General features: G+C 43.1%; 2 protein-coding genes across 8 annotated transcripts in view; one reads left to right on the forward strand and one right to left on the reverse strand.

The window, feature by feature from the left end:
• The window catches only part of NUP62 (nucleoporin 62), a 65813-nt gene extending 60252 nt beyond the window's left edge, over positions 1-5561 (reverse strand). For 2 of the 7 annotated variants that reach the window (XM_078147926.1, XM_078147925.1), the window contains exons 1-2: positions 5376-5561; positions 4637-4851 (exon numbers count right to left, since the gene is read on the reverse strand). In XM_078147926.1, coding sequence (XP_078004052.1) covers positions 4637-4851; positions 5376-5488 — 328 coding nt within the window. In that variant the 5' untranslated portion in view covers positions 5489-5561. Of the gene's footprint in view, positions 1-4632; positions 4852-5375 lie in introns of those variants that run through there. The other 5 variants (XM_020967219.2, XM_020967218.2, XM_020967221.2 and 2 more) reach the window with 4 other exon arrangements.
• Positions 4879-20329, forward strand: part of DNAAF6 (dynein axonemal assembly factor 6) — an 85789-nt gene continuing 70338 nt past the window's right edge. Inside the window, exon 1 of the mRNA XM_020967223.2 lies at positions 4879-5072. The gene's annotated coding sequence lies outside the window, so the exon portion shown is untranslated. The remainder of the gene's footprint in view (positions 5073-20329) is intronic.

Raw genomic sequence — 20329 nt, forward strand, 5'->3', positions numbered from 1 at the left:
TATAAAAGGTAGAGCTTTAATTACTTAAGATATTTCCAGCTTTAGAGGTCTCTGATCCACTTCTGTCAACATGCAGTCATTCTGCAGCCTACTTCAGCTTAGCATTAACCAGAACAAGCCTGCCCAAATTAGAGGATTTAGCTGTCCTGTCTTTACAGGCTCTGAGATCCTGTTCCTCTCCCAATATGCAGACTCAGAAACATGAAATCTTAGAGCTGGAAAGAACCTTAGAAGTCCATCAAGCCCAGTGCACATAAGAAGTCATCAACAATGTCCCTGACAACTGTTCACCCAATTGCTGCTAGAAAGCCTCTAAGGGGGAACGAACTTCCTGCATGGTGGCCCATGCCACCCTTAGGCCAACATCAGGAAGTATCTCTTTAGAGAAAGCCTAGATCAGCCTTCTCAGCAACCTGCAGAGGTCGCTCCAAGTTGTGTTGCTAATTTAAGATCTTCTTACACATGAAAGCAATCCTATTCCTCCCCTAAAATTTTCTCTACCCAGACTAAACTTTCCTAGCTCTTCAAACAAATTCTTAAATAGCATGCTCTCAAGTCTCCTCACCATCCTGGCTTCCCTCCTCTAGACAAGCTCTGGCCTTATCAATATCCTTCCTAACTCAGAACTCAGCATGATAATACAGGTAATGATAATAATATTAACATTTATACAGTGCTTACTATGTGCTAAGCACTTTACAAATGCTCTCATTTGAGCCTCATATGACCCTGGGAGGTAGGTACTATTATCTCCATTTTTTCAGAGGAGGAAACTGAAGCAAAAGGGGTTATGTGACTTGCCCAGGGTTACCCAGCTAGTAAGTATCCAAAGCCAGATGTGAACTCAGGCCTCTCTGATTCCAGGCCTGGCACTCTATCCGCTGGACCACTCAGTTGTCCCCAGAGGCAGAATATTCCGCATATAAAGTTTCTATTAATAAAGCCTAAGATCTATGAGGGACAGAGTGTGTAATGGATAGAGAACCAGGCTTAAAGCCAGGAAGACCTGCGTTCAAATCAGGCCTCTCACACATGCTGACTGCGTGACCCTGGGCTAGTCACTTAACTTCTCAGTGATCTAGGCAACTCTCAAAGATATAAGATGCAGGAAAGGTTCTGCCTGACACTAGTAGCAGGGCTCCCAACACCAAGATATAGCAGTGAGCGGCAGCCAAGGAGGGAGCAGAGCTCAAGGACCTGGCAGCAAGCCCTGTCTCAGGCATCCTCAGACATCCAATGTGTGTCCAAGGGCAGCTCACGTAACCACTCAGTGCACCAGGCAACTCTCCACAAGTGGCAGAGGAGGCCGGCATTTTCCTCTCTGGGCTCTCAGGCCCCAGAGAATTCACTAAGTAAAGGTCACATTAACTCTTGGTTTTCACAACACAAAGCTATCACTGAGTTGGAAGCTAGACATTCATTCATTCACTTGCTCAGGGCAAATATTCCAAGGGTCACCGAATTTAAAACTCTACAAGCTCTACAGAGTGAACAGAGAAGCTGCATGGCATAGTGGGCAGAGACAGGGGGGCTTAAGGACCTGGGTTCAACTTCCACATCCAACTCTGAAGGACAGTGTGACCCCTGGGAAGACCCTTAACTCCTGCATTTCCCAAGCAACTCCCCAGGACTTATCTAAGTACACAGAGGGCTGCAATCTCCCCAGGCAAAGTTTCCATGACAGGAAGTTGGGTATTCAAGCAAATAGTAGGCAGTAACATTTAGTGATTTTTAAATACTTACATGAAATCCTGTATATCAATTCTAGCAATCAATTAACAAGCACCTATTCAGTTCCAACACTATGCCATAGGCACTGGGCATATAAATACTACATAAATACCAAAAGTTTTGAGAGAGTCTTTGCCCTCAAACTGATATTCTACTGACAGTTGAAATTAACCTGAAATTCCCATCCAGGACTGATCATTTTGCATCCTCCAGTAAAGCCATTCTTAACAGTGGCTTCCCAGGTATATTTACAGAGGCCCTGACAAAGACTCACTTCTCTAAAACTACCTAACTTCAGGAGGAAGGGAAACACATCCCTTCTGTCACAGAAGCTTTCTTATTTTATTTCTCTTTGTACTTTAATCACCAAGTCCTCTTTCCTACCCTTCTACCCTACCCTATCCTATACCTGACCTACCCCACCCCCTAAAAAAGTCAGGCTGGTTTTGGGCTCACCTGAATATATTGAGATAAAACAAAAGAAGAATCCTACTTAACCTACCCCACACCCTAAAAAAGCCAGACTGGTTTTGGGCTCACCAGGATATACTGAGATAAAACAAAAGAACAAAGTTCTACACAGACTTGCCTTCAAGACACAGACAGAATTTTATCAAGCTAGCTATCCAGAATTCCAAACTGCTGAGACTGAAGAAAAGCAAACTACTTTTAAATGTGTAAGACAGGAATTTTCCTATGAGCATGCAACTTACATTACATGGGGAGATTCCAAGCTAAGTATTAGCTTGGGAGAACTCAGCACATTACCAGGTTATCAAGTATCATAACCCTGGAAAAAGACATGTATATCCCTAGATCCTCCAGGCAACTGGCACCAATTCCAGGGTCTCAGCCACACAGTAATCGACAACTGACAAGCTGGCATAGCATCTAGAACCAAAGTTCACTGAAATCAGAGACATATTTTTTGGCCACTCACACCTGGTCTGCTAGTTGTGGCCATATGTCAAATGGTATACCACCAGACAAAATGTGTTTGACATAATATCTGAGTCTAATGTATTCACAGGGTGTTTCCCATAAGGTCTGTACCATCCTGTAGCTTGGTTTGAGCTGGGCACCTGCTTTCTCCTTTAAGACTGTCTGTCACCAGAGCAAACTGGCCAGGTTGCTTCTAGAAAATGCAAATTATGACTTCTGATAAAAACTGGCAATCACATAATCATATCCAGTATTCTGAATCCACAAATACCAAGAGAGTGGGAAGATTATAAGGCTGGCAGTCAGAATATCTTAGTTCTAAAACTAATAATAGGCTCTCATACTTACTAGCTGTGTGACCATAGACAAGTGTCTTAACCTCTCAGGGCCTCAGCTTCCTCATCTGTAAAGTGGGGGCAGCCATAAACAACCTACCTCACAGGGTTGTAAGGACAATGTTTTGTAAACCTTAAAGTACTATGTACATGTGAGTTATCATCCTTCAGTGTTCAACACACATGTGATGGCACTACACATGAACTCACCAGCCCAGATATTATAATTTTTGGTCAGCCAGAAGAATAGAAAAGTTGCAGAATGCTAATTCAGATTTTATTTATATCTTATTCTCTGCAAGCTTTGCCAATCTACTGAAACAAAGGGCAGACAGCCAATGATTATGCAAGGTAATTGGTAGGGATAGGGTTGTGACCTGTGAACACCCTCTACCAATGCTGGTGGGTACATTCTTTGCAGCTTAAGAGTCCTAGAGAGGCTGCTTGGAGGATCTCAAACTTTTTTGGTCTCAGGACCCCTTTAAAACTCTTACATCTTACTATTATTATGAAAAGAATTTTGAGGTCAGGATTCTATAGAGCTCACTTTGAGAACCGACAGCTTAGAGTACCAAGAGAAGGAATTTGAACTCAGCTCTCCCTAGCTTCGAAGCCAGCTTTCTATCCACTATGCTAAACTTCCTTTCTATGATAATAGCTCACAGAAGAAATTTTTGAGAAAAAAAAACCCTTCTATTTTCCCCAATAGCTTCAATGTCCTCCTGCTCCACGAAACTTTTTACTATGGTTAATAAAGGCTGAATTACTCCGGAAAGGTTCAGCTCCTTAGCACTGTACCACACTAAGGCAAAAGCTTAAATGCTGATGACTTTCCCTTTCCCCATTAAGGAAGGCACTAACACGTGAAAAATTAGGCAGCCAGGGCAGCAGGAAAGAAACTCAGTTGGTCTACAAACAAAATATACGTCTTGGTCTTACTTTATACACTCATCAAAGCCACTAAATGCTGCCACATGGGTTAAGTAGTTCCCGTACGAAACTTAAGCAAACTCTAAATAGCAGCGGTTACTGATAAGTCACTGACAAACACAATCGAACAAAACGTCACCTCAGCAAACGACACGCACGCAGGAAAATGAAAAGCCAACGCTACTTCTCTATGTATTTCTCCGAAAAGAGTCCCCAAGTACCAAAAGCACAGGACAAGCAAAGGCATTTCAGAGGCGAAAGGACAGAGCTGCCATAGTGAAGTATAAAAAGGCGGGAAACTTGGAACTTAGGCTCGTGCGACTTTGCTTTAGTAACAAGCGTGCTGCGGGGCTCCACTTTCTATCTCCATGAGCTGGTCTTTTCCCTCCAAAGACACAAGAAGGGGTCAAAGAGGGCGCCTCCTAAGCAGGATCCCCGCCACTCCTTGTACTGAGGAAGGGGACTCAGACACGTGGAGAAACGGAAGCCGGGTGGCGACAAAAGCAGCCCCGACTTGCTCCGCTCAGGTCCCTGTGCCCGGCCTTTCGGCTCAGAACCACAATGCTTTGTTGGCAGTTAGTCCAGCCTTCGGGAGTGAGCGGAAGTACCCAGGTACAGGGAAAGGGAAATCTGTCAATTCCTGTTGGAAAATAACACAAAAGTAAAGATAAAAGACCCCCAAGCCGATACGAACTCACCACAATGGCTGCCGCTCCCGCTCCCGGCCCGGAAATGAAGTTGCAAGCCAGATGCGCCTGCGCAACAGTGTGCCAGCGTCCTACGTCCGGTAAGAGGGAAGCAGCGTAGCCTGTAGCAGAGGCAGCTAACTGGAGGGGCGGATGGGGGGAAGGCTTCGGATTGGTCCGGACGTCCTATTGGCTGCTTCTTGTATCGCTCTAGCGGACAGATTCCTCTGATTGGTGAAAAAAGTTAGCGGGTATTCGGGAGAAAAGAGGCCAGGAGTTGCCATGACAACAGGAAGAAGCTGAGCCCTCGGACTTCTTTTCTGCTTGAGGATAGACTCGAAGGCCTATAAGCGTTTTTGATTCCTATACCGCGTCTCACGAACCAATTTAAAGAAGGGACCCTCCAGAAAAAGCCGAGGAAGACATTCACACAGACCACAGGTGGCAGGTAATGGAGATCCGTCCCCCTATTTCTTAAGGTCCGAGAACTGGTAACAGTCAGGGCCATTGGGCTAGGCGCCGGCTAGCAGTCTGGGAAATAGCTGAGGGGGCATCGCGACGACAGAGTTAGCCGGACGGGCCGAGGCCGCCGCCACGAAAACCCCCGAGGTCGAGGTTAAAAACAGGGGGAAAAAAAAGTAAGAAAGAAAGAAAAGGGGGGGGGAAAGAAAGAAAAAAGGCCTCCCTCTCACTTCCCGATTCTGTGATCGTGAAAAATGTGATGAAGGGTATCCGGTGCCGCCTTACTTACCGGACTGGTAATCCTTCTGATCGGCCTTCTTCATGACGGGCTTTGTCGGCTGTGGGGCCCCGGGGCTTGGCGTGGGGGGTGGCGGGGTGTTTTGGCCTTTGACAAAAGGCCATTGGAACATCTTGAAGGGTCCTTGCCTAGGTGCTATGGCTCCGAGATGCTGAGATTTTCTGGGGTGGGGACGGGAGGGAGGCGGTTCTAGCAGCCCCGCAGGGGCGGGGTCACAATGAGGGAAGGGGGAACCGGCTCAACTGTCGTGTGGGGAGGGGAAAATAGAGGCAGTCTCAGCCTATGAAGGGGCATACGTAATGAGGGTATTTCAACTGCCCTTTGGAAAAGGGGTACAATGGAGGTGGTCCCAATAACCTTGCGCGAGCGGGGTTGGGGGGCACGATGGGGGCCACTAATTATCCTGTAGGGGCGGAGCACGGTAGGGGTGGTCTCAATAACCTTGTGGGGGTGCGCCACGATGGGAGCAGTCCCGGTAAGCCTACTGGGGGCGGGACACACAACGGAAGCAGTAACTTTTAACCCTGTGTGGAGACAAAATGGGGGTGATTCCCAGCAGGCTTGTTGGGGCGGAGCATAACGGGGGCAGTAACATTTAACCTGTGGAGGCACAAAATGGGGGTATTCCATTGAAGAAGGGGTACAATAAGGGCGGTATTGATAACCTGTGGGCGAAGCAGAACAGGCGATCTCTGCAGTGGAACGGGGGCACAACAGGGGGCAGTACTATTTAACCCGGTGGGGAGATATAATGGAGAGTCCCAAACAGCACTTTAGGGAAGGGATACAATGGGGCACCCTATGTAGGCGGAGCACGATGGGGGCGGTACCAATTAACCGGTGAGGCGGGGCATGGTGGGCGGTCTCGGAAGCCTCTTGGGGGAGAGGCAAAGCGAGGGAGATCCCAATTGCCCAGTTCGGGGCTGCGTTAAGATGGAGGCGGTCTCAGTGGGCCCCTGGGGCACAGCAGAGAGCGAAGTTGTCTCAGGTTGCCCCCTTTGGGGTGGAGATACCCCTCCTTGGGCAGAAGCCAGAGCTGCAGTCAGTGGCTGGAGATCTAGACTCAAAGTCAGGAAGATGAGTTATTTGAATTCAGCCTCTTGACACTCACTAGCTGTGCCACCCTGGGCAAGTCCCTTAACTTTTTCCAGCCTCAGTTTCCTCCTCTGTAAAATGAAGATAATAATAGTGACGATCTTGCAAGGTTGTTGGAAGGATGACATGAGTTAACATATGTAACGAGCTTTGTGAAACTTAAATAGATATAAGTGCTAGGTATTATTGCCTCTAGCAAGTACTCAACAAACATACCAGGTTATTAGCTATCACATATTTGGACATAAAAATTCATGTTTCTGGGTTCTCAAATCCACAATTAGAGGATCCTTCCCCAAATGGCTCCAGATTGATTCTCCAGTTGTCAAGCTCTAGAAACATAACTAGCCATCACTTGACTAGCTGTTACTGGTATGTGCTATAGCTACCCAAAAATAATACTCAGAGATTTTCTAGGTATAAAGTGAAAGATTTATTACGTTCTCGCTTCATCCGGCAGTCCAAGTGAAGCGAGGCAAGGCACAAGGCCAGGACAAAGGTTATATAGCCCTAACACAGAGATACCCACCTACCACTGGCTTTGAATTCCCTTTGGACAGGAATTTCAGCCTTACAATCTAAAACTCGAAAATCTACCCCAGAAACAAGGAATCTCATTATAATACTACCAATCCTAGCTATTTTATCCTTTTTAGTAATTAGCCATTAGCTAATGCTGATGTAACACTACAAATCATGTGTTTTCTGGGAACCTGAAACTTAGGCCTATTGAGGCTAGTGTAACCAACCTTGAGTTTGTAACAGTCTAAGAAATTGCTACACTCAGTCCATCTGAGAGATCTCACATTGGTAACCAGTCTTGACAAAAGTTTGCAAAAGGAGAGACCTCTTCATTGACTTGTACATGTGGGTCCTTTTCCCATTTTTATGATCTCTTTGGAATACAGACTTAGAAATGGTATTGCTGGGTCAAAGGGTATGCACAATTTTATAGCCCTTTGGGCATAGTTCCAAATTGCTCTCCAGAATGGTTGGATCATTTCACAACTCCACCAACAATGCATTAGTGTTCCAATTTTCCCACATCCTCTCCAACATTTACCATTGTCCTGTTTTGTCATGTTAGCCAATCTGATAGGTGTGATGTGGTATCTCCGAATCATTTTGATTTGCATTTCTCTAATCAATAGTGATTTAGAACATTTTTTGTGACTGTAGACAGCTTTAATTTCTTGCTCTGAAAACTGCCTGTTCATACAATGTATTCATGTAAAAACTACCCCAGCAACAGAGAGAACAAAGAGGTATAGAAATTATGTTAGCACGTTCCCCTTTTCAGGGCCTCACAGTTTCAGCAGTCTTTTACCCAAGGTCATACAACCAGCTAGAGGATGAGATAGGATGCTCCCACGTCTCAGGAATTTCTGCTAACACTATCCAAGAGTAGGAGAGGGAGAAGGCTAGGGGAGGGAGTCTTGCATTCTGAGGGGTCTTCACTTAGTGTTGGTACACATGTACCACTCAGAAGCAACAATACCAGAACCATTAACAAGAACTAATGACCCTTTGAGGAGGCTTCACTTCTGAGAGATCATCTCTCACACTGTTAACAATCCAGAACAGAGGTTTTCAGTTTTTTGTGTGTTATCCTGAACTCCTTTGTTTGTTATTCTGGTTAAGTCTTATGGGCCCTTTCTCAGAACAATTCTTTGTGAAGGCATACAGAAACAAAGGACCACAAAGGAGACCAATTATATTGAAATCAGTTATCAAAATATAAAAACAAACAAAAACCAAGATCACAGACCCCAGATTAAGAATACCTGGTCTAGATCTAAAGGTCATTGGAATCTGAGACACTCAGACCACTCAGGCCTCTCAGACCTGCTTTACCCTATGGTCTACAAGTTTGTGCACCTGAGAGAAAAGGAGGAACTCTATAATGACCAAGCTTGGCCCAGAAGAAGAGATGGGAAAATGTACCTTAATCCCTTCTTTGCAGAGGTGGTGGATTTTGGATGTGGAACATTGCATAAGATCTCAGACTTGGATAATGTGTTGGCTAGTTTTGCTGAATTGTTCTTATATATAATAAATGCTTGTTGATTGAAGCTGTGTATAAAAGTATACACATATGAACACTTTTACTTGCTTTGTTATGTTATCAAACTTTTAAAGACTTTCCAATCAAGACTCCACTGTATTATCTATATGCTTGTGTAAAATGAAGAGGCCCTGAAAAGTCATGGAGGCTTGGACGTCCACTATGTGCTATGTACAATAAACACAGGCCAGGCCAGTCCCCTTTTTCAGAACCCCACCCCCCATCACCCAATTGTGATGTTCAAAACTCCCAAAGTACAAGAGAATGAAAGTAACTGGTTACAGCAGTGGCACCCTCTGGGGTAAAGAAGTGGTGTCTGTACCTGCTCAGCCTACTACTACATGGTTCATACTTTGCACTTGCTTGGGGCTGCCCTGTGACTAGACAAACCACTCCAAAAAGCCCCCTCCCCACCTGTCTGTCTCAATCTCTTTATCCTCATTGGCTGAGGCAAGAGACCTCACAGTCTATTTTCAGAACCCAAGAGATACATTTTACTCAAAACTAGCTTGGGAGCTAGAGGATTGCTTTATTTGGTAAAGTTAAAGCACAAAGCAACAGAGGGGGTGGTTACAAAACAAGGGAGGGGGGTGGGCAGCTGGTGCACAATCCCCTTCCCCAGAAAAGAAAGTGAAACTTAGGCCCAGCTCATGCTGAAGCCTCACTACATTTATGGAGCATAGCTTACATCTTACATGAGAAACTTTCACTTGTCCCATATAGTTCCCCCCTCTCATTTCATAGTTGAAAGTTTCTCACACCAAAACTGGTAAGTTTCTTCAGCTTCCCTATTTGCTATTTCATCAAAATCGGGCCCTCCTTCTTCCTGATTGACTGTCCCTTGATTCCTTAACATATTAGTTTAATAGACTCACTGACAGGTTTGTTTGATGTAATCATTCTAGAGAGGGTCTTTTGTACAATAGTAATAATTAATTGCACCATGCATGGGACACACATTGGGAATAGTATGACTCCACTTATTGCTATCAACAAAAACCATAATACCTGCTTCCACCAAGATTCCCCGAACCAGGACCCCCAGGGAGTATTAAATGGGGAGGACCAGGTTTGCACTGGAACATGGGCAATCTTCCTAATCTCTTTAGTAATATCCCTAATGGTTTGTCCCACATCATCTATTTTCATGCAGCAGGTGGACAGGTTTAATTTTCCACAGACACCCCTTCCTCAGCTAAAAGGTAGTTCAAGACTAACCTGTGTTGCAGGATAGCTTCTCAGCTTTGGTCCACAAAGGTGGACAGGATGTCAATAGCCTCAGTAGTTTGATTGGCAATGATTTCTACCACTGCTTGGAGTCTAATTATCCTATTAAACATGTATATCGGGGTTCTATACCCCCAGCTCCCATCTTGTGCCCAGGTAGCAGGTCCATATTCCTTTATAATTCTTTTAGGAGGCCAAATATCACCCCATCCATTTGCATTTCCCATGCTAGCAACAGAGGTATCAATGGCTGGCTTGTTCCCTTTTAAATCATCATATACTTGTACCCCCAGATGTTTGCCTCCTTGTCCCAGGAGGAAGAAGAATTTAGGTTGAATTAGCTGCATTGTGGGGAGACATACCAGGAGTAGGACAATAATTCCTCTCAAATTTTACAATCTAAGAATTTTAGAAACATAATACAATTTAGAAACAATAATGACTTTTGTAATAAAGACTATAAAACATCAATTGCATCTTCATATCATCACATATAGAAATTATCATTCTTATGATATCTTTAACACCTGGCACTCTTGGTACCTTTCACAATCACATTAAATAATTCAAATTCTTCTCCGCTCTTTTTCTTCCTTCTCTAACCATCACCCCTTTAAGTAAATATAGGCATTAATCTAAACATTGACAAATTAAAAGAGCAGTCCCTTCATAAGTACAGATACAGAGACCCAAAAGAAGAAAACAATGCAATTGTCCCTTTAAGAATCAAAAAGGTCTTTTTTTTTTTTTGGCTAGGCAATGGGGTTAAGTGACTTGCCCAGGGTCACACAGCTAGTAAGTGTTATGTGTCTGAGGCTGGATTTGAACTCAGGTCCTCCTGAATCCAGGGCCGGTGCTCTATCTATGGCGACACCTAGCTGCCCCCAAAAAAGGTCTTTTCTTATACAGCTGTCTGGCAGTGAACACCATCAATGAAGTCTTCTTGTCCTTGGTATTTGTTCCAGCCATCTCCAGCACAGCATCTCAGCCTCTTCCTCTTCTTGTAGGAACCAGCTTTCTGTCCATTCTCCTATAAAAGGGACCTTAGCACAATTTTAAATTACCATTTCTAATCATTTTACAGACTCCAAATTGGAAACACGGCCAATTGTCATGTTTAAGAAATTCACATCAGAACCCAGTATCTTATACTTTACATTAGTCCATTATTAATTTCCTTACCAGGGGGATGAGACTTCACTATAGAATTAATCATAGGCTCCAGTACATATATATCAATTTTTAACACAACATATATAAAATCTTAAAATTTTAGTCATGCCTTATTTCTTTGATAAGATTTCCTCAAGCCATTCTTCTTTTAACATTATTAATCAATGGTGACAAAACTTTAGATGAGTATGATATTATCCACATAACAAAATAACATTCTCACAAGCCCCTGATTATCTCCTTACCATTACCAAGAATTAAAAGACCCTAACTCATACCAGAACACTAGTCCGGGTTCTATAACAACCTAAGATGCTCCATAATCAATTATTTTAGTAAATTTGTTAAATCTTCTGATTATAGAAACTTGCTACAGAAGGAAAAAGAGCAGGGACATGTGACATATCATGTATGACAGGATAAAACATCCTTAGCCTTGTTTAAATTCAGATGGAGTCACAGTTTTCCAATCATGTAGTATCTGTTCCATCTCATAGCCAGACTCAGAAATAGCCAGGTGGGAAACATTCCTTTCCAAATGGAACACAATGGGGAAACTGAGCCAGAAGGATCCCATCCTAGATTGAGGCTAAGATTGTCCCCTAGGCTTTTCCCCAAATAAATCACATTTCCTCTAAGCAGACATCCACCTGTTCTTGTGGCATTTCTCTCAGATACTGATTTAATGCAGAAAATTATACCCAAATTCAAACTCAAAACAAAATTAGTTATAGTCCCAAAAGCCTTTTTCCTCAAACAGCAAGTCTCACTAATCACAGCTTAAAGCCAGATATAGTTACTTTTACTCTCATGGAGTTGCAATAAGCAATAAGGGTTTACCAGGACTCACGTACATAGGAGATCTCACTTTACATCTTTCCTTCTCAAATTTAAACTTTCCCTGGTGTAAAAGCCAATCATCAAAAATCATTTCTATCTACTGTACATAAACTTGCAACTTCCCAGCAAACTAAGTTCATTGTCTAGGAACTGCATAATCCCAACAAGTTCTCTTCTCAGGGCAGATAATCTTGCCCCCTTATTTGGGTCAAGACCCGCCCCCCCCAGTGCTACCCCTTTGTCCACATTCACAAATAAGCGAAAGGGTTTTTCCAGTGAGGGGAGTGTCAAAACAGGAGGGGAGGAGAGGACCTCCTTTAACTTCTTAAATCCCTCCTCTCCTTCAGGGCCCCATCTAATTTGTTCTGGTTCTTCTTCCAATAAGTATTGGTACAAGGGTTTCATGAGGGACGCATACGAATCAATCCAATTTCTACAGTATCCTGCTAGTCCCAGGAACTTTCTGAGTTCCCTCTTAGTTTTTGGGAGGGGAGTTTGAAGGATTCCTGCCACCCGCTCTGGGTCCAGCTTCTTCTGCCCTTCACTTATTAAATGTCCCAGATACTTCACCTCTCGTTCCATGAATTGTAATTTATGTTTGGAAAGCCTCAAACCTTCTGATCCCAAATAGTTTATCAATTTGATCGAAGCCTCACTGGTTTCTATTCTCTTTTTACCTGTCACCATCTACATATTGTAATACCTGTGTCCCAAGGGGGGCTCTAAACCCTTCCAGGATTCTCTCAAGAACTTGTCCAAACAAATTTGGTGATTCAGCATACCCCTGGGGCAGGATGCACCACCTATACTGCTGCTTCCTCCCAGTCTCAGGATCATCCCACTGGAAGCAAAGATATCCACTACTAGGATCTAAGGGACAGGGCCAGAATGCATCCTTTAAATCAATTACACTGAACCACCTACTATCTTCATTTATTCTTCTCAAAATCGTGTAGGGGTCAGGAACCACTGGGTGGGATGGTAATACAACCTTGTTAACTTCCCTTAAATCTTGAACTAGTCTATATGTTCCATCCCCTTTTCGGACCAGCAAGATGGGGGTATTGAAGGGGGAAATGCAAGGTTCAAGAAGTCCCTCTTCCAATAGCCCCTGAATCACCGGTCTGAGTCCTCGCCTCCCCTCTAGAGATACAGGATATTGTTTTACTCTCACTATTGTAGTGGGTTCCCTCAATTTGATCTTGAGAGGGGTTATGTTAACCCTCCCCCTGTTGGTTTCCAGGGACCTTGGCAAGTTTCCAACATAAGGAGTAATTAATTGCCTTGTGCCCCTTCTTTTCACACACAAATAATCAATTAACAATTCTAGGTTTTAGCATTAAAACAGTAAACACAAAATTTGGAAATTTTATGCTTTCTTCAATTACAATACTTAAAAAGGAAATGTTACAAAACAGGATCATATAGAATGCCCCAACAGCCAGATTCATTCCTTTTTCTCTTTTCCCTGAAGGCACAATTAATTTAACATTCCAGATTATAAAAGAAATTGCCCTTCCAGCAACATAACTAATACAATTGAAAACAGACTCAATAAAAAAATCTTTCTTTCTTTCTAGATCAGATTCAACAGTCTCCTGGGGCCACATAGTTAATAAATTTCTTAATTCCAAATAACAATAGGTGCTCTCAAAATTATACAGATACACATTTCTAAATTTAATACCCCTGGCCCTTTATAAAGGGATATTATCCACATTCATGTCCACATTTTCTTGCAAAAGTTTTACAAACAGTTTAGAATCACCTATTATAATCAGGTCAGTTAAAAAATGTGCTGTACCAGTATTTTGACTACTTCTTTTTGCTTTCCCACAATAACCAATCTCTTTACCATAGTCAGCATCCATATTAGATCCAATAGAACCCACCCGTGGATCTAGCCTGAAAGGTGGATGGACATAATTCCTTCCATCTCTCCACAACTTTATCTATTGGTTTTAAAATTAGGCAAAAAAAAAAAGAATTTTATTTTTCCATCTTTCTACTTCCTCACACCTTCTCAACTTACTTAAACCATCTAAAGCTATTCAGCTTTCTTTTTGCAAATCTGAAGGGAGATAATTGAATAGGGCTCTCCCTCCCTCTCTCTTCCCAAACTGATTGTGTTCCCGTACACAAAAACTTCTCTCTTTTATGAGAGGCAGAAAAGATTAAGTGCTACCTGTCTCTCTGATCTGAAGGGAAAAGGTTCCTTTTTTCTCTGTCTCCATACTCAAATTTGGCCAGAATTAGAATGCAGAGAGAGAGAGAAATTATTTTTTTTTCCAAAGGTTTCAAAACCTTCTTACTTTCAAAACCTGTGCAAATAAATTATACCTTCCTTAAGCTTTCTACACATACTCCCTCTCCTACAAGCTTAAACTTTCTTGCCTTTCTTTTTAATGGACTTTGATTAAAGTCCCTTTAAAATTGCACATATCTTATTTCTTTCTAATTCTGACCTGACACTTCGAAAATCCTTCTCAACTTGCTTTTTACCAATCATATAACCTAAATAATAAAGTATTTTCTCTCTTTCTCTCTTCCATCCAGCCCCACCCCTCTGAGGCTGCTGTTATCAGTGAGTGAGAGGGGAGAGAAAGAAAGCCGCACTCCAGAGTCCAGCTGCAGCACTCGGAATGCTTTTCTTGCCAAATCTTTTACTATCAAACACTGTTAACACTCATCCTTTTTTTCTGAACCACTTCAAAAGCTTTCTTTATATTTTGGGGTGGCATTCTTGATTCCAACAATAATTAATTCCCTCAAATCCTGCAAATGCATTCTGTGAGCCGCATTATTATGATCCCACCTAGGATCAAGGGTTGGATATTTTTGTTTGGCCAGTATCACCCGGCCACAGGCTGGTGCCTCTGTTCCCATTCTACCATTGCGGCCTTTCTAATCATCCCTCTCTCCTCCTGAGAGAATAGGATATCCATAATGGACATTAGTTCACTCCAAGTATACATATTTGGGCCCAGAAACTGATCTAATTGTTCTGAAAGGCCACTTGGGTCTTCCATCAAGATTTTCATTTCTCTCTTAAAGCTCCTTACTTCAGTGGTGCTCAAAGGAGCATTCACAAACCCAAAATCCCCTTGGGCCAGAGGAACTTCCCTTAAAGGGAACAGGCTTAATTCCTTTGGCTCAAGGGGTAGGTTCTTCTGGTCCTTTAGGAGCTGCTTCAACTCCCTTTTTAAGGGCCCTCGGGGAGACTCCTGCAAATTGATAAGATCGCCCTTTGGTTCCTCCTCAGGGGGAGCCAGGCTTGGTATACGATCCGGAGGAGCAGCTTCAGCAGCAGCTTCGGAGGAGGAGTAACATAGGGAGGGGGAAGGGAAAGGAGAGGGTCCCAAGGGGGGGCCCCATCTCTTCCCTCTTTCCCTCCCTGTCCTTCACCAACATCTACTGCAACTCAGGCACCCAAAGTGCCACATAGGAACTCGCCTCCGAATTGAAAGGTTCCTTAGCATTCACGTACAAATTTAGCTTTTGGCATATCCGATCTTCGGAGGATCCAAAGCGGTGCCGCCCCCATATCTATTCCACCGCAGATAAAACAACAATATTTAATCATTTTTTCCCTGTCTTTTCCCCTATATTTTGGTAGTCCATTCCAATTCTGCAGTCGATTGCCTAAAGGACTGTCTATAGGTACCTCACATTTGCGTTCTGACCGCACAGATTTAGATTGCCCCTTTCCCATTCTTAGGGAGCCCCTAGGCCCTCACCTAGGGAATTTACTGGAGCCGTCACCAAACTCCCCGAGTCTAAAGATAGACTCAGTCAAATTACCATCAACCACTCCTCACCAGTCACCCATGAGGCTTTCTCAGCAGCGTCCTTCTGATGAGGTATCTATTCCAAAATTTGACCAGGCCCGGACTCCGCCCAAACTAGAGTCCATCCTAAAGGGCCCTCACCCCATGCCAATTACCTCCAGACCCCTGAGTGCTTACCTCTGGGTTGCACATGTACAACTTACATGACTGCTCTCAGCCACCAGCCGGCCAGAATTTCTCAGTTTGGTCCCTAATCGTCGGAGCCCTAACAAGCCTTCTGTTTCTCTGAGTCCCTCTCTTTGGGTGTATTTCAATGACTGGGCGGTAACCTCCCTCCAGGGCTCAAGACCTCCGGAAAAAAATCTCGGATGCACGCTCAGTCTTGAACCCAGCAAGGAAGCCTCCTCCCTAATCAAAGAAAATCCTGGACGAGCTCCAATTGAGTGGAATAGAGACCACTTACCCAAATAAAAACTCAGAGGTATCTCCAGGTAGAAAATAGAAGGTTTTATTCTAGCAAGTTTTGGGAGAGAGTTGGGCGTCTCCTACCCAGGACAGAGTGGTGTAGAGAGGCAAGGCATAAACAACAGCAAGCAGTATATATAGTCTTAGACAAACCACTCCAAAAAGCCCCCTCCCCACCTGTCTGTCTCAATCTCTTTATCCTCATTGGCTGAGGCAAGAGACCTCACAGTCTGTTTTCAGAACCCAAGAGATACATTTTATTCAAAACTAGCTTGGGAGCTAGAGGATTGCCTTATTTGGTAAAGTTAAGGCACAAAGCAACAGAGGGGGTGGTTACAAAACAAGGGAGGGGGGTAGGCAGCTGGTGCACAATCCCCTTCCCCAGAAAAGAAAGTGAAACTTAGGCCCAGCTCATGCTGAAGCCTCACTACTTTTATGGAGCATAGCTTACATCTTACATGAGAAACTTTTACTTGTCCCATACGCAGGTATTTCCATGCTTTTGGGAGTCCATGTTTCACCTTATTCGCCATATTTCACTGATCACCTTGCCCACTTGGGTGGAAGTTGACCAGCGTGCCTGCTCACTGTCATCAGCACTGTCCTGAGACAGATGGCAACAGATCTGGGCCTGTCCACTAGTGACCTACACTATTAGCTCCTGAGTGTCCTGTGAATTGCTCTTGTGGGAGAAACAGAAGACTAGCTGGATAGTACTGACTGAGGATGGTTAATTGGAAGATAAGCTGAGTAAGCCTGACTGACAGAGGCTATGGGCTCCAACTCCCACTAGAAGTCACTAGTCATTAGCAGGGGCTGAACAATGGTTTTGTCTTGATCTCCAGGGCTGGCCAAGAGGAATAAATCCCAAGAAACCAAAAGCAAGGGGCTTCTTCTGTAGCTGCCCTGGTCACTCAGACTAAAAGGCGTCTGGGGGGCAGCTAGGTGGCGCAGTGGATAGAACACCGGCCCTGAAGTCAGGAGGACCTGAGTTCAAATTTGACCTCAGACCAAAGACTTGACACTAGCTGTGTGACCCTGGGCAAGTCACTTAACCCCAATTGCCTTAAAAAAAAAAAGGCATCTGGGAGGGAGCATGACCCTGAGCAACAGGAACATTGGTAGCCCTTGGTTAAGAAAGGGCTTTGGGGATGCAAGGAAGTAACCCAAGGACCTCCGAGGGCTAGGAGTGGCACTAAACCTCACTCTAGTTCCTAGAGGTGACACTAAGGCTAGACTCGAGTGGTGTGCCTGGTTGCAGTGATGTAGTAGTTTGAGGGGTACAGACTCGTTTGGTAGGTAGGGAGAGCCTGGAAACCTGTCGCCTGCCTGAGGGAGATCCCTTCCTCCTAGTCACAGAACAAATGATCATAGTCCTCTCCTGCTAGCTATGAGTACTATATGTGCCAAGGGGGAAAAGACCTTGATGAGGAGGGATTCTAGCAGGATCTTCCCACACCAAGATCAGAAGTGGGTGGTCTGTGGATAGAAATCACTTGCTATTTACTTAAGATATCTCCATGCATTCTTTGGTGTATGAAACAGATCTTGAAGCTTTAAGGGAAGTATTTTTTTTTCAGTGACTTTTTGCTATTATCTACTGTCATGCAATAATCATTAATTGACTACTCTACTCTTTGTTTCTGTAGATTGGTGAAGCTTGCCGAGGATATGATATGTTAAATATGTGACTGAATTAACTAAAGAACTCTGTGACTCTTCTATTTATTCTTCTGACTGACCAAAAATTATACTACCTGGGCTAGTGAATTCACTATTTTGGGTAGTGCCGTCAGATATGTGTTAATAGCATCTGTCTCACACACTGTAGGATAACTCACATATACATAGTACTTTAAGGTTTATAAAACATTGTCCTTACAACCCTGTGAGGTAGGTTGTTTATGGCTGCCCCCACTTTATAGGTGAGGAAGCTGAGGCTCTGAGAAGTTAAGATACTTGTCTATGGTCACACAGCTAGTAAGCATGAGAGTCTGGTATTAGAACTAAGGTATTCTGACTCCCAGTCTTATATTCTTTCTACTCTTTTGATATTTGTGGATTCAAAATACTGCATATGATTATGTGATTGTTGTTTAACAGAAGTCATATTGTTGTTTAGTAATTTTCAGTCGTATCTGCCTCTTCATGGCCCCTTTTGGGGTTTTCTTGGTAGAGATACTGAAATGGTTTGTCATTTCCTTTTCCAGTTCATTTTACATATGAGGAAACTGAGGCAAACAGGGTTAAGTGACTTGACCAGGATCACACATCTAGTAGGTGTCTGAGGCTGGATTTGAACTCAGGTCTTCCCGATTCCAAGCTCAGTGCTCTGTCCACTGCAGTGCCTAGCTGTCTCAACTGGCCAGGTAGCTACTAGTAAATGGAAATGATCAGAAGTCATTACTAACCTTAACCTGGCCGGTTTGCTCTGGTGACAGGCTTAAAGGAGAAAACAGGTACTTGGCTCAATGCAGCTACAGGGTAGCATATATCTTATATCAAACAACCTCTGTGGATGCACTAGATTCAGATATTAGGTAAAATACATTTTCTCTGGTGGTGCATGATTTTTATTATATTTTTTTCAATCATCATAAGTCCACCTTTTCTATCCTGCCCCCACTAAGAATGAAAGAAAAACAAAACTCTTGTTATAAATACGTATTATCAAGCAAAACATATTTCCACATTGTCCACATGCAAAAAAATTGCATCTTATTCTGAGAAGTGAAGTCCTTCACTTCTGTATCAGGAGGTGGGTAGTATATTTCATCATTAGTCTTCTGGTCATTATACTGATCAGAGTTTTAATTCTTTCAAAATCAGTTCTCTTTACCATATATCTTTGTATAAATTGTTCTCCTAGTTCTGTTCACTTCGCTCTTCATCAGTTCATATAAGTCTTCCCAGGTTTCTCTGAAAACATCCCCTTCATAATTTCTTACAGTACAGTAGTATTCTATCACATTTATATACCATAACTTTTCAGCTATCCCCTAATTTATAGGCACCTCTTCAGATTCCCATACTTTGCTACCCTAAAAAGAGCCATAAATATTTTTGTACATCTTTAGGATTGGTTTTGCCTAAGACTAATCTCCTTTCTCCCCTTCTATCTCCCTATTGAGTGAAATGTATTTTTGTACCCAATCCATGTGCTTATATGTGTATTCTTCTTTCCCTTACCCAGTTCAAATGAGAGTGCGGTTCAAGTGTCAGCCACCTCTTCCACCCCCTCCTCCTTATTTGTATAGTTGTCCACTTGCACATCCAGATAACGTGAGATAATTTTCCCTAGCATTCCTTTTTTTTCTCCCAAGTGTGTTCCTCTTCCCCTCCCTTTCCGTTCTTCTATTAAGATCATCAGGATCTAACGGAACTACTCCCAAGCCTTCTGTCTAGTTAGACTCCCACTCTGATCCCAGAGTGGTTCATAGAGGACACATATATCATCCCTCCATATCAGAATATATGCAGTTTATGCTTGTCTAGTTCTTTATTATTGTTCCTTCATGTTTACCTTTTTAATGTTTCTCTTAATGCCTTTGTTTGAACTTCAAAGTCGCAACACAGCTTTGGTCTTTTAATTAGGAATGTTTGGAGGTCCATCTATGTCATTAAAGGTTCATTCCCCCCACTCCCATTATTCCTTCCCCTGTAGGATTATACTTAATTTTGCTGGGCAACTAATCCTTGGCTGTAAGCCAATATCCTGTGCCTTGTGGAATATTGTGTTCTAAGCTCTTCATTCCTTTTTAATGGTGGCTCAAAAATTGTGTGTCATTCTGGCTGTGGCTCCTGGTACGTGAATTCTTTCTTTCTGGCTGCCTTCCATATTTTTTTTCTTAGAACTGGAAACTCTAGATTTTAGCTGTAATGCTTCTGGGAGTTTTCATTTTGGGATTTCTTTCAGGGGGTGACCAGGGGGTAAATTCTCTCTGGTTGTAAGAGAGCTGGGCAGTTTTCTTTTCTTTTTTTAATAATTAATTTACTTTTTGTTTTCAAAATTCACTTCCATAAGATTTTGAGTTTTAAATGTTCTCCCCCTCTCACTCCTTCCCCCCCCAAGATGGTGTGCAATATGATACAGGCTGTACTTATACATTCATATTAAGCATATTTTCCCATTAGTCATGATGTAAAGAACAATTAGAACTAATGAGAGGAACCACAAGAATGAAGCAATGAAACAAAACAACAAAGGAAAAGGAGAGCAAATAGTATGTTTCCATCTCTATTCCGACTCCGTAGTTCTTTCTCTGGATGTGGATAGCAATTTCCATCATGAA

This window comes from Phascolarctos cinereus, unplaced genomic scaffold (assembly GCF_003287225.1).
Source record: "Phascolarctos cinereus isolate Bilbo 61053 unplaced genomic scaffold, phaCin_HiC Scaffold_8;HRSCAF=390, whole genome shotgun sequence".
NCBI lineage: Eukaryota > Metazoa > Chordata > Mammalia > Diprotodontia > Phascolarctidae > Phascolarctos > Phascolarctos cinereus.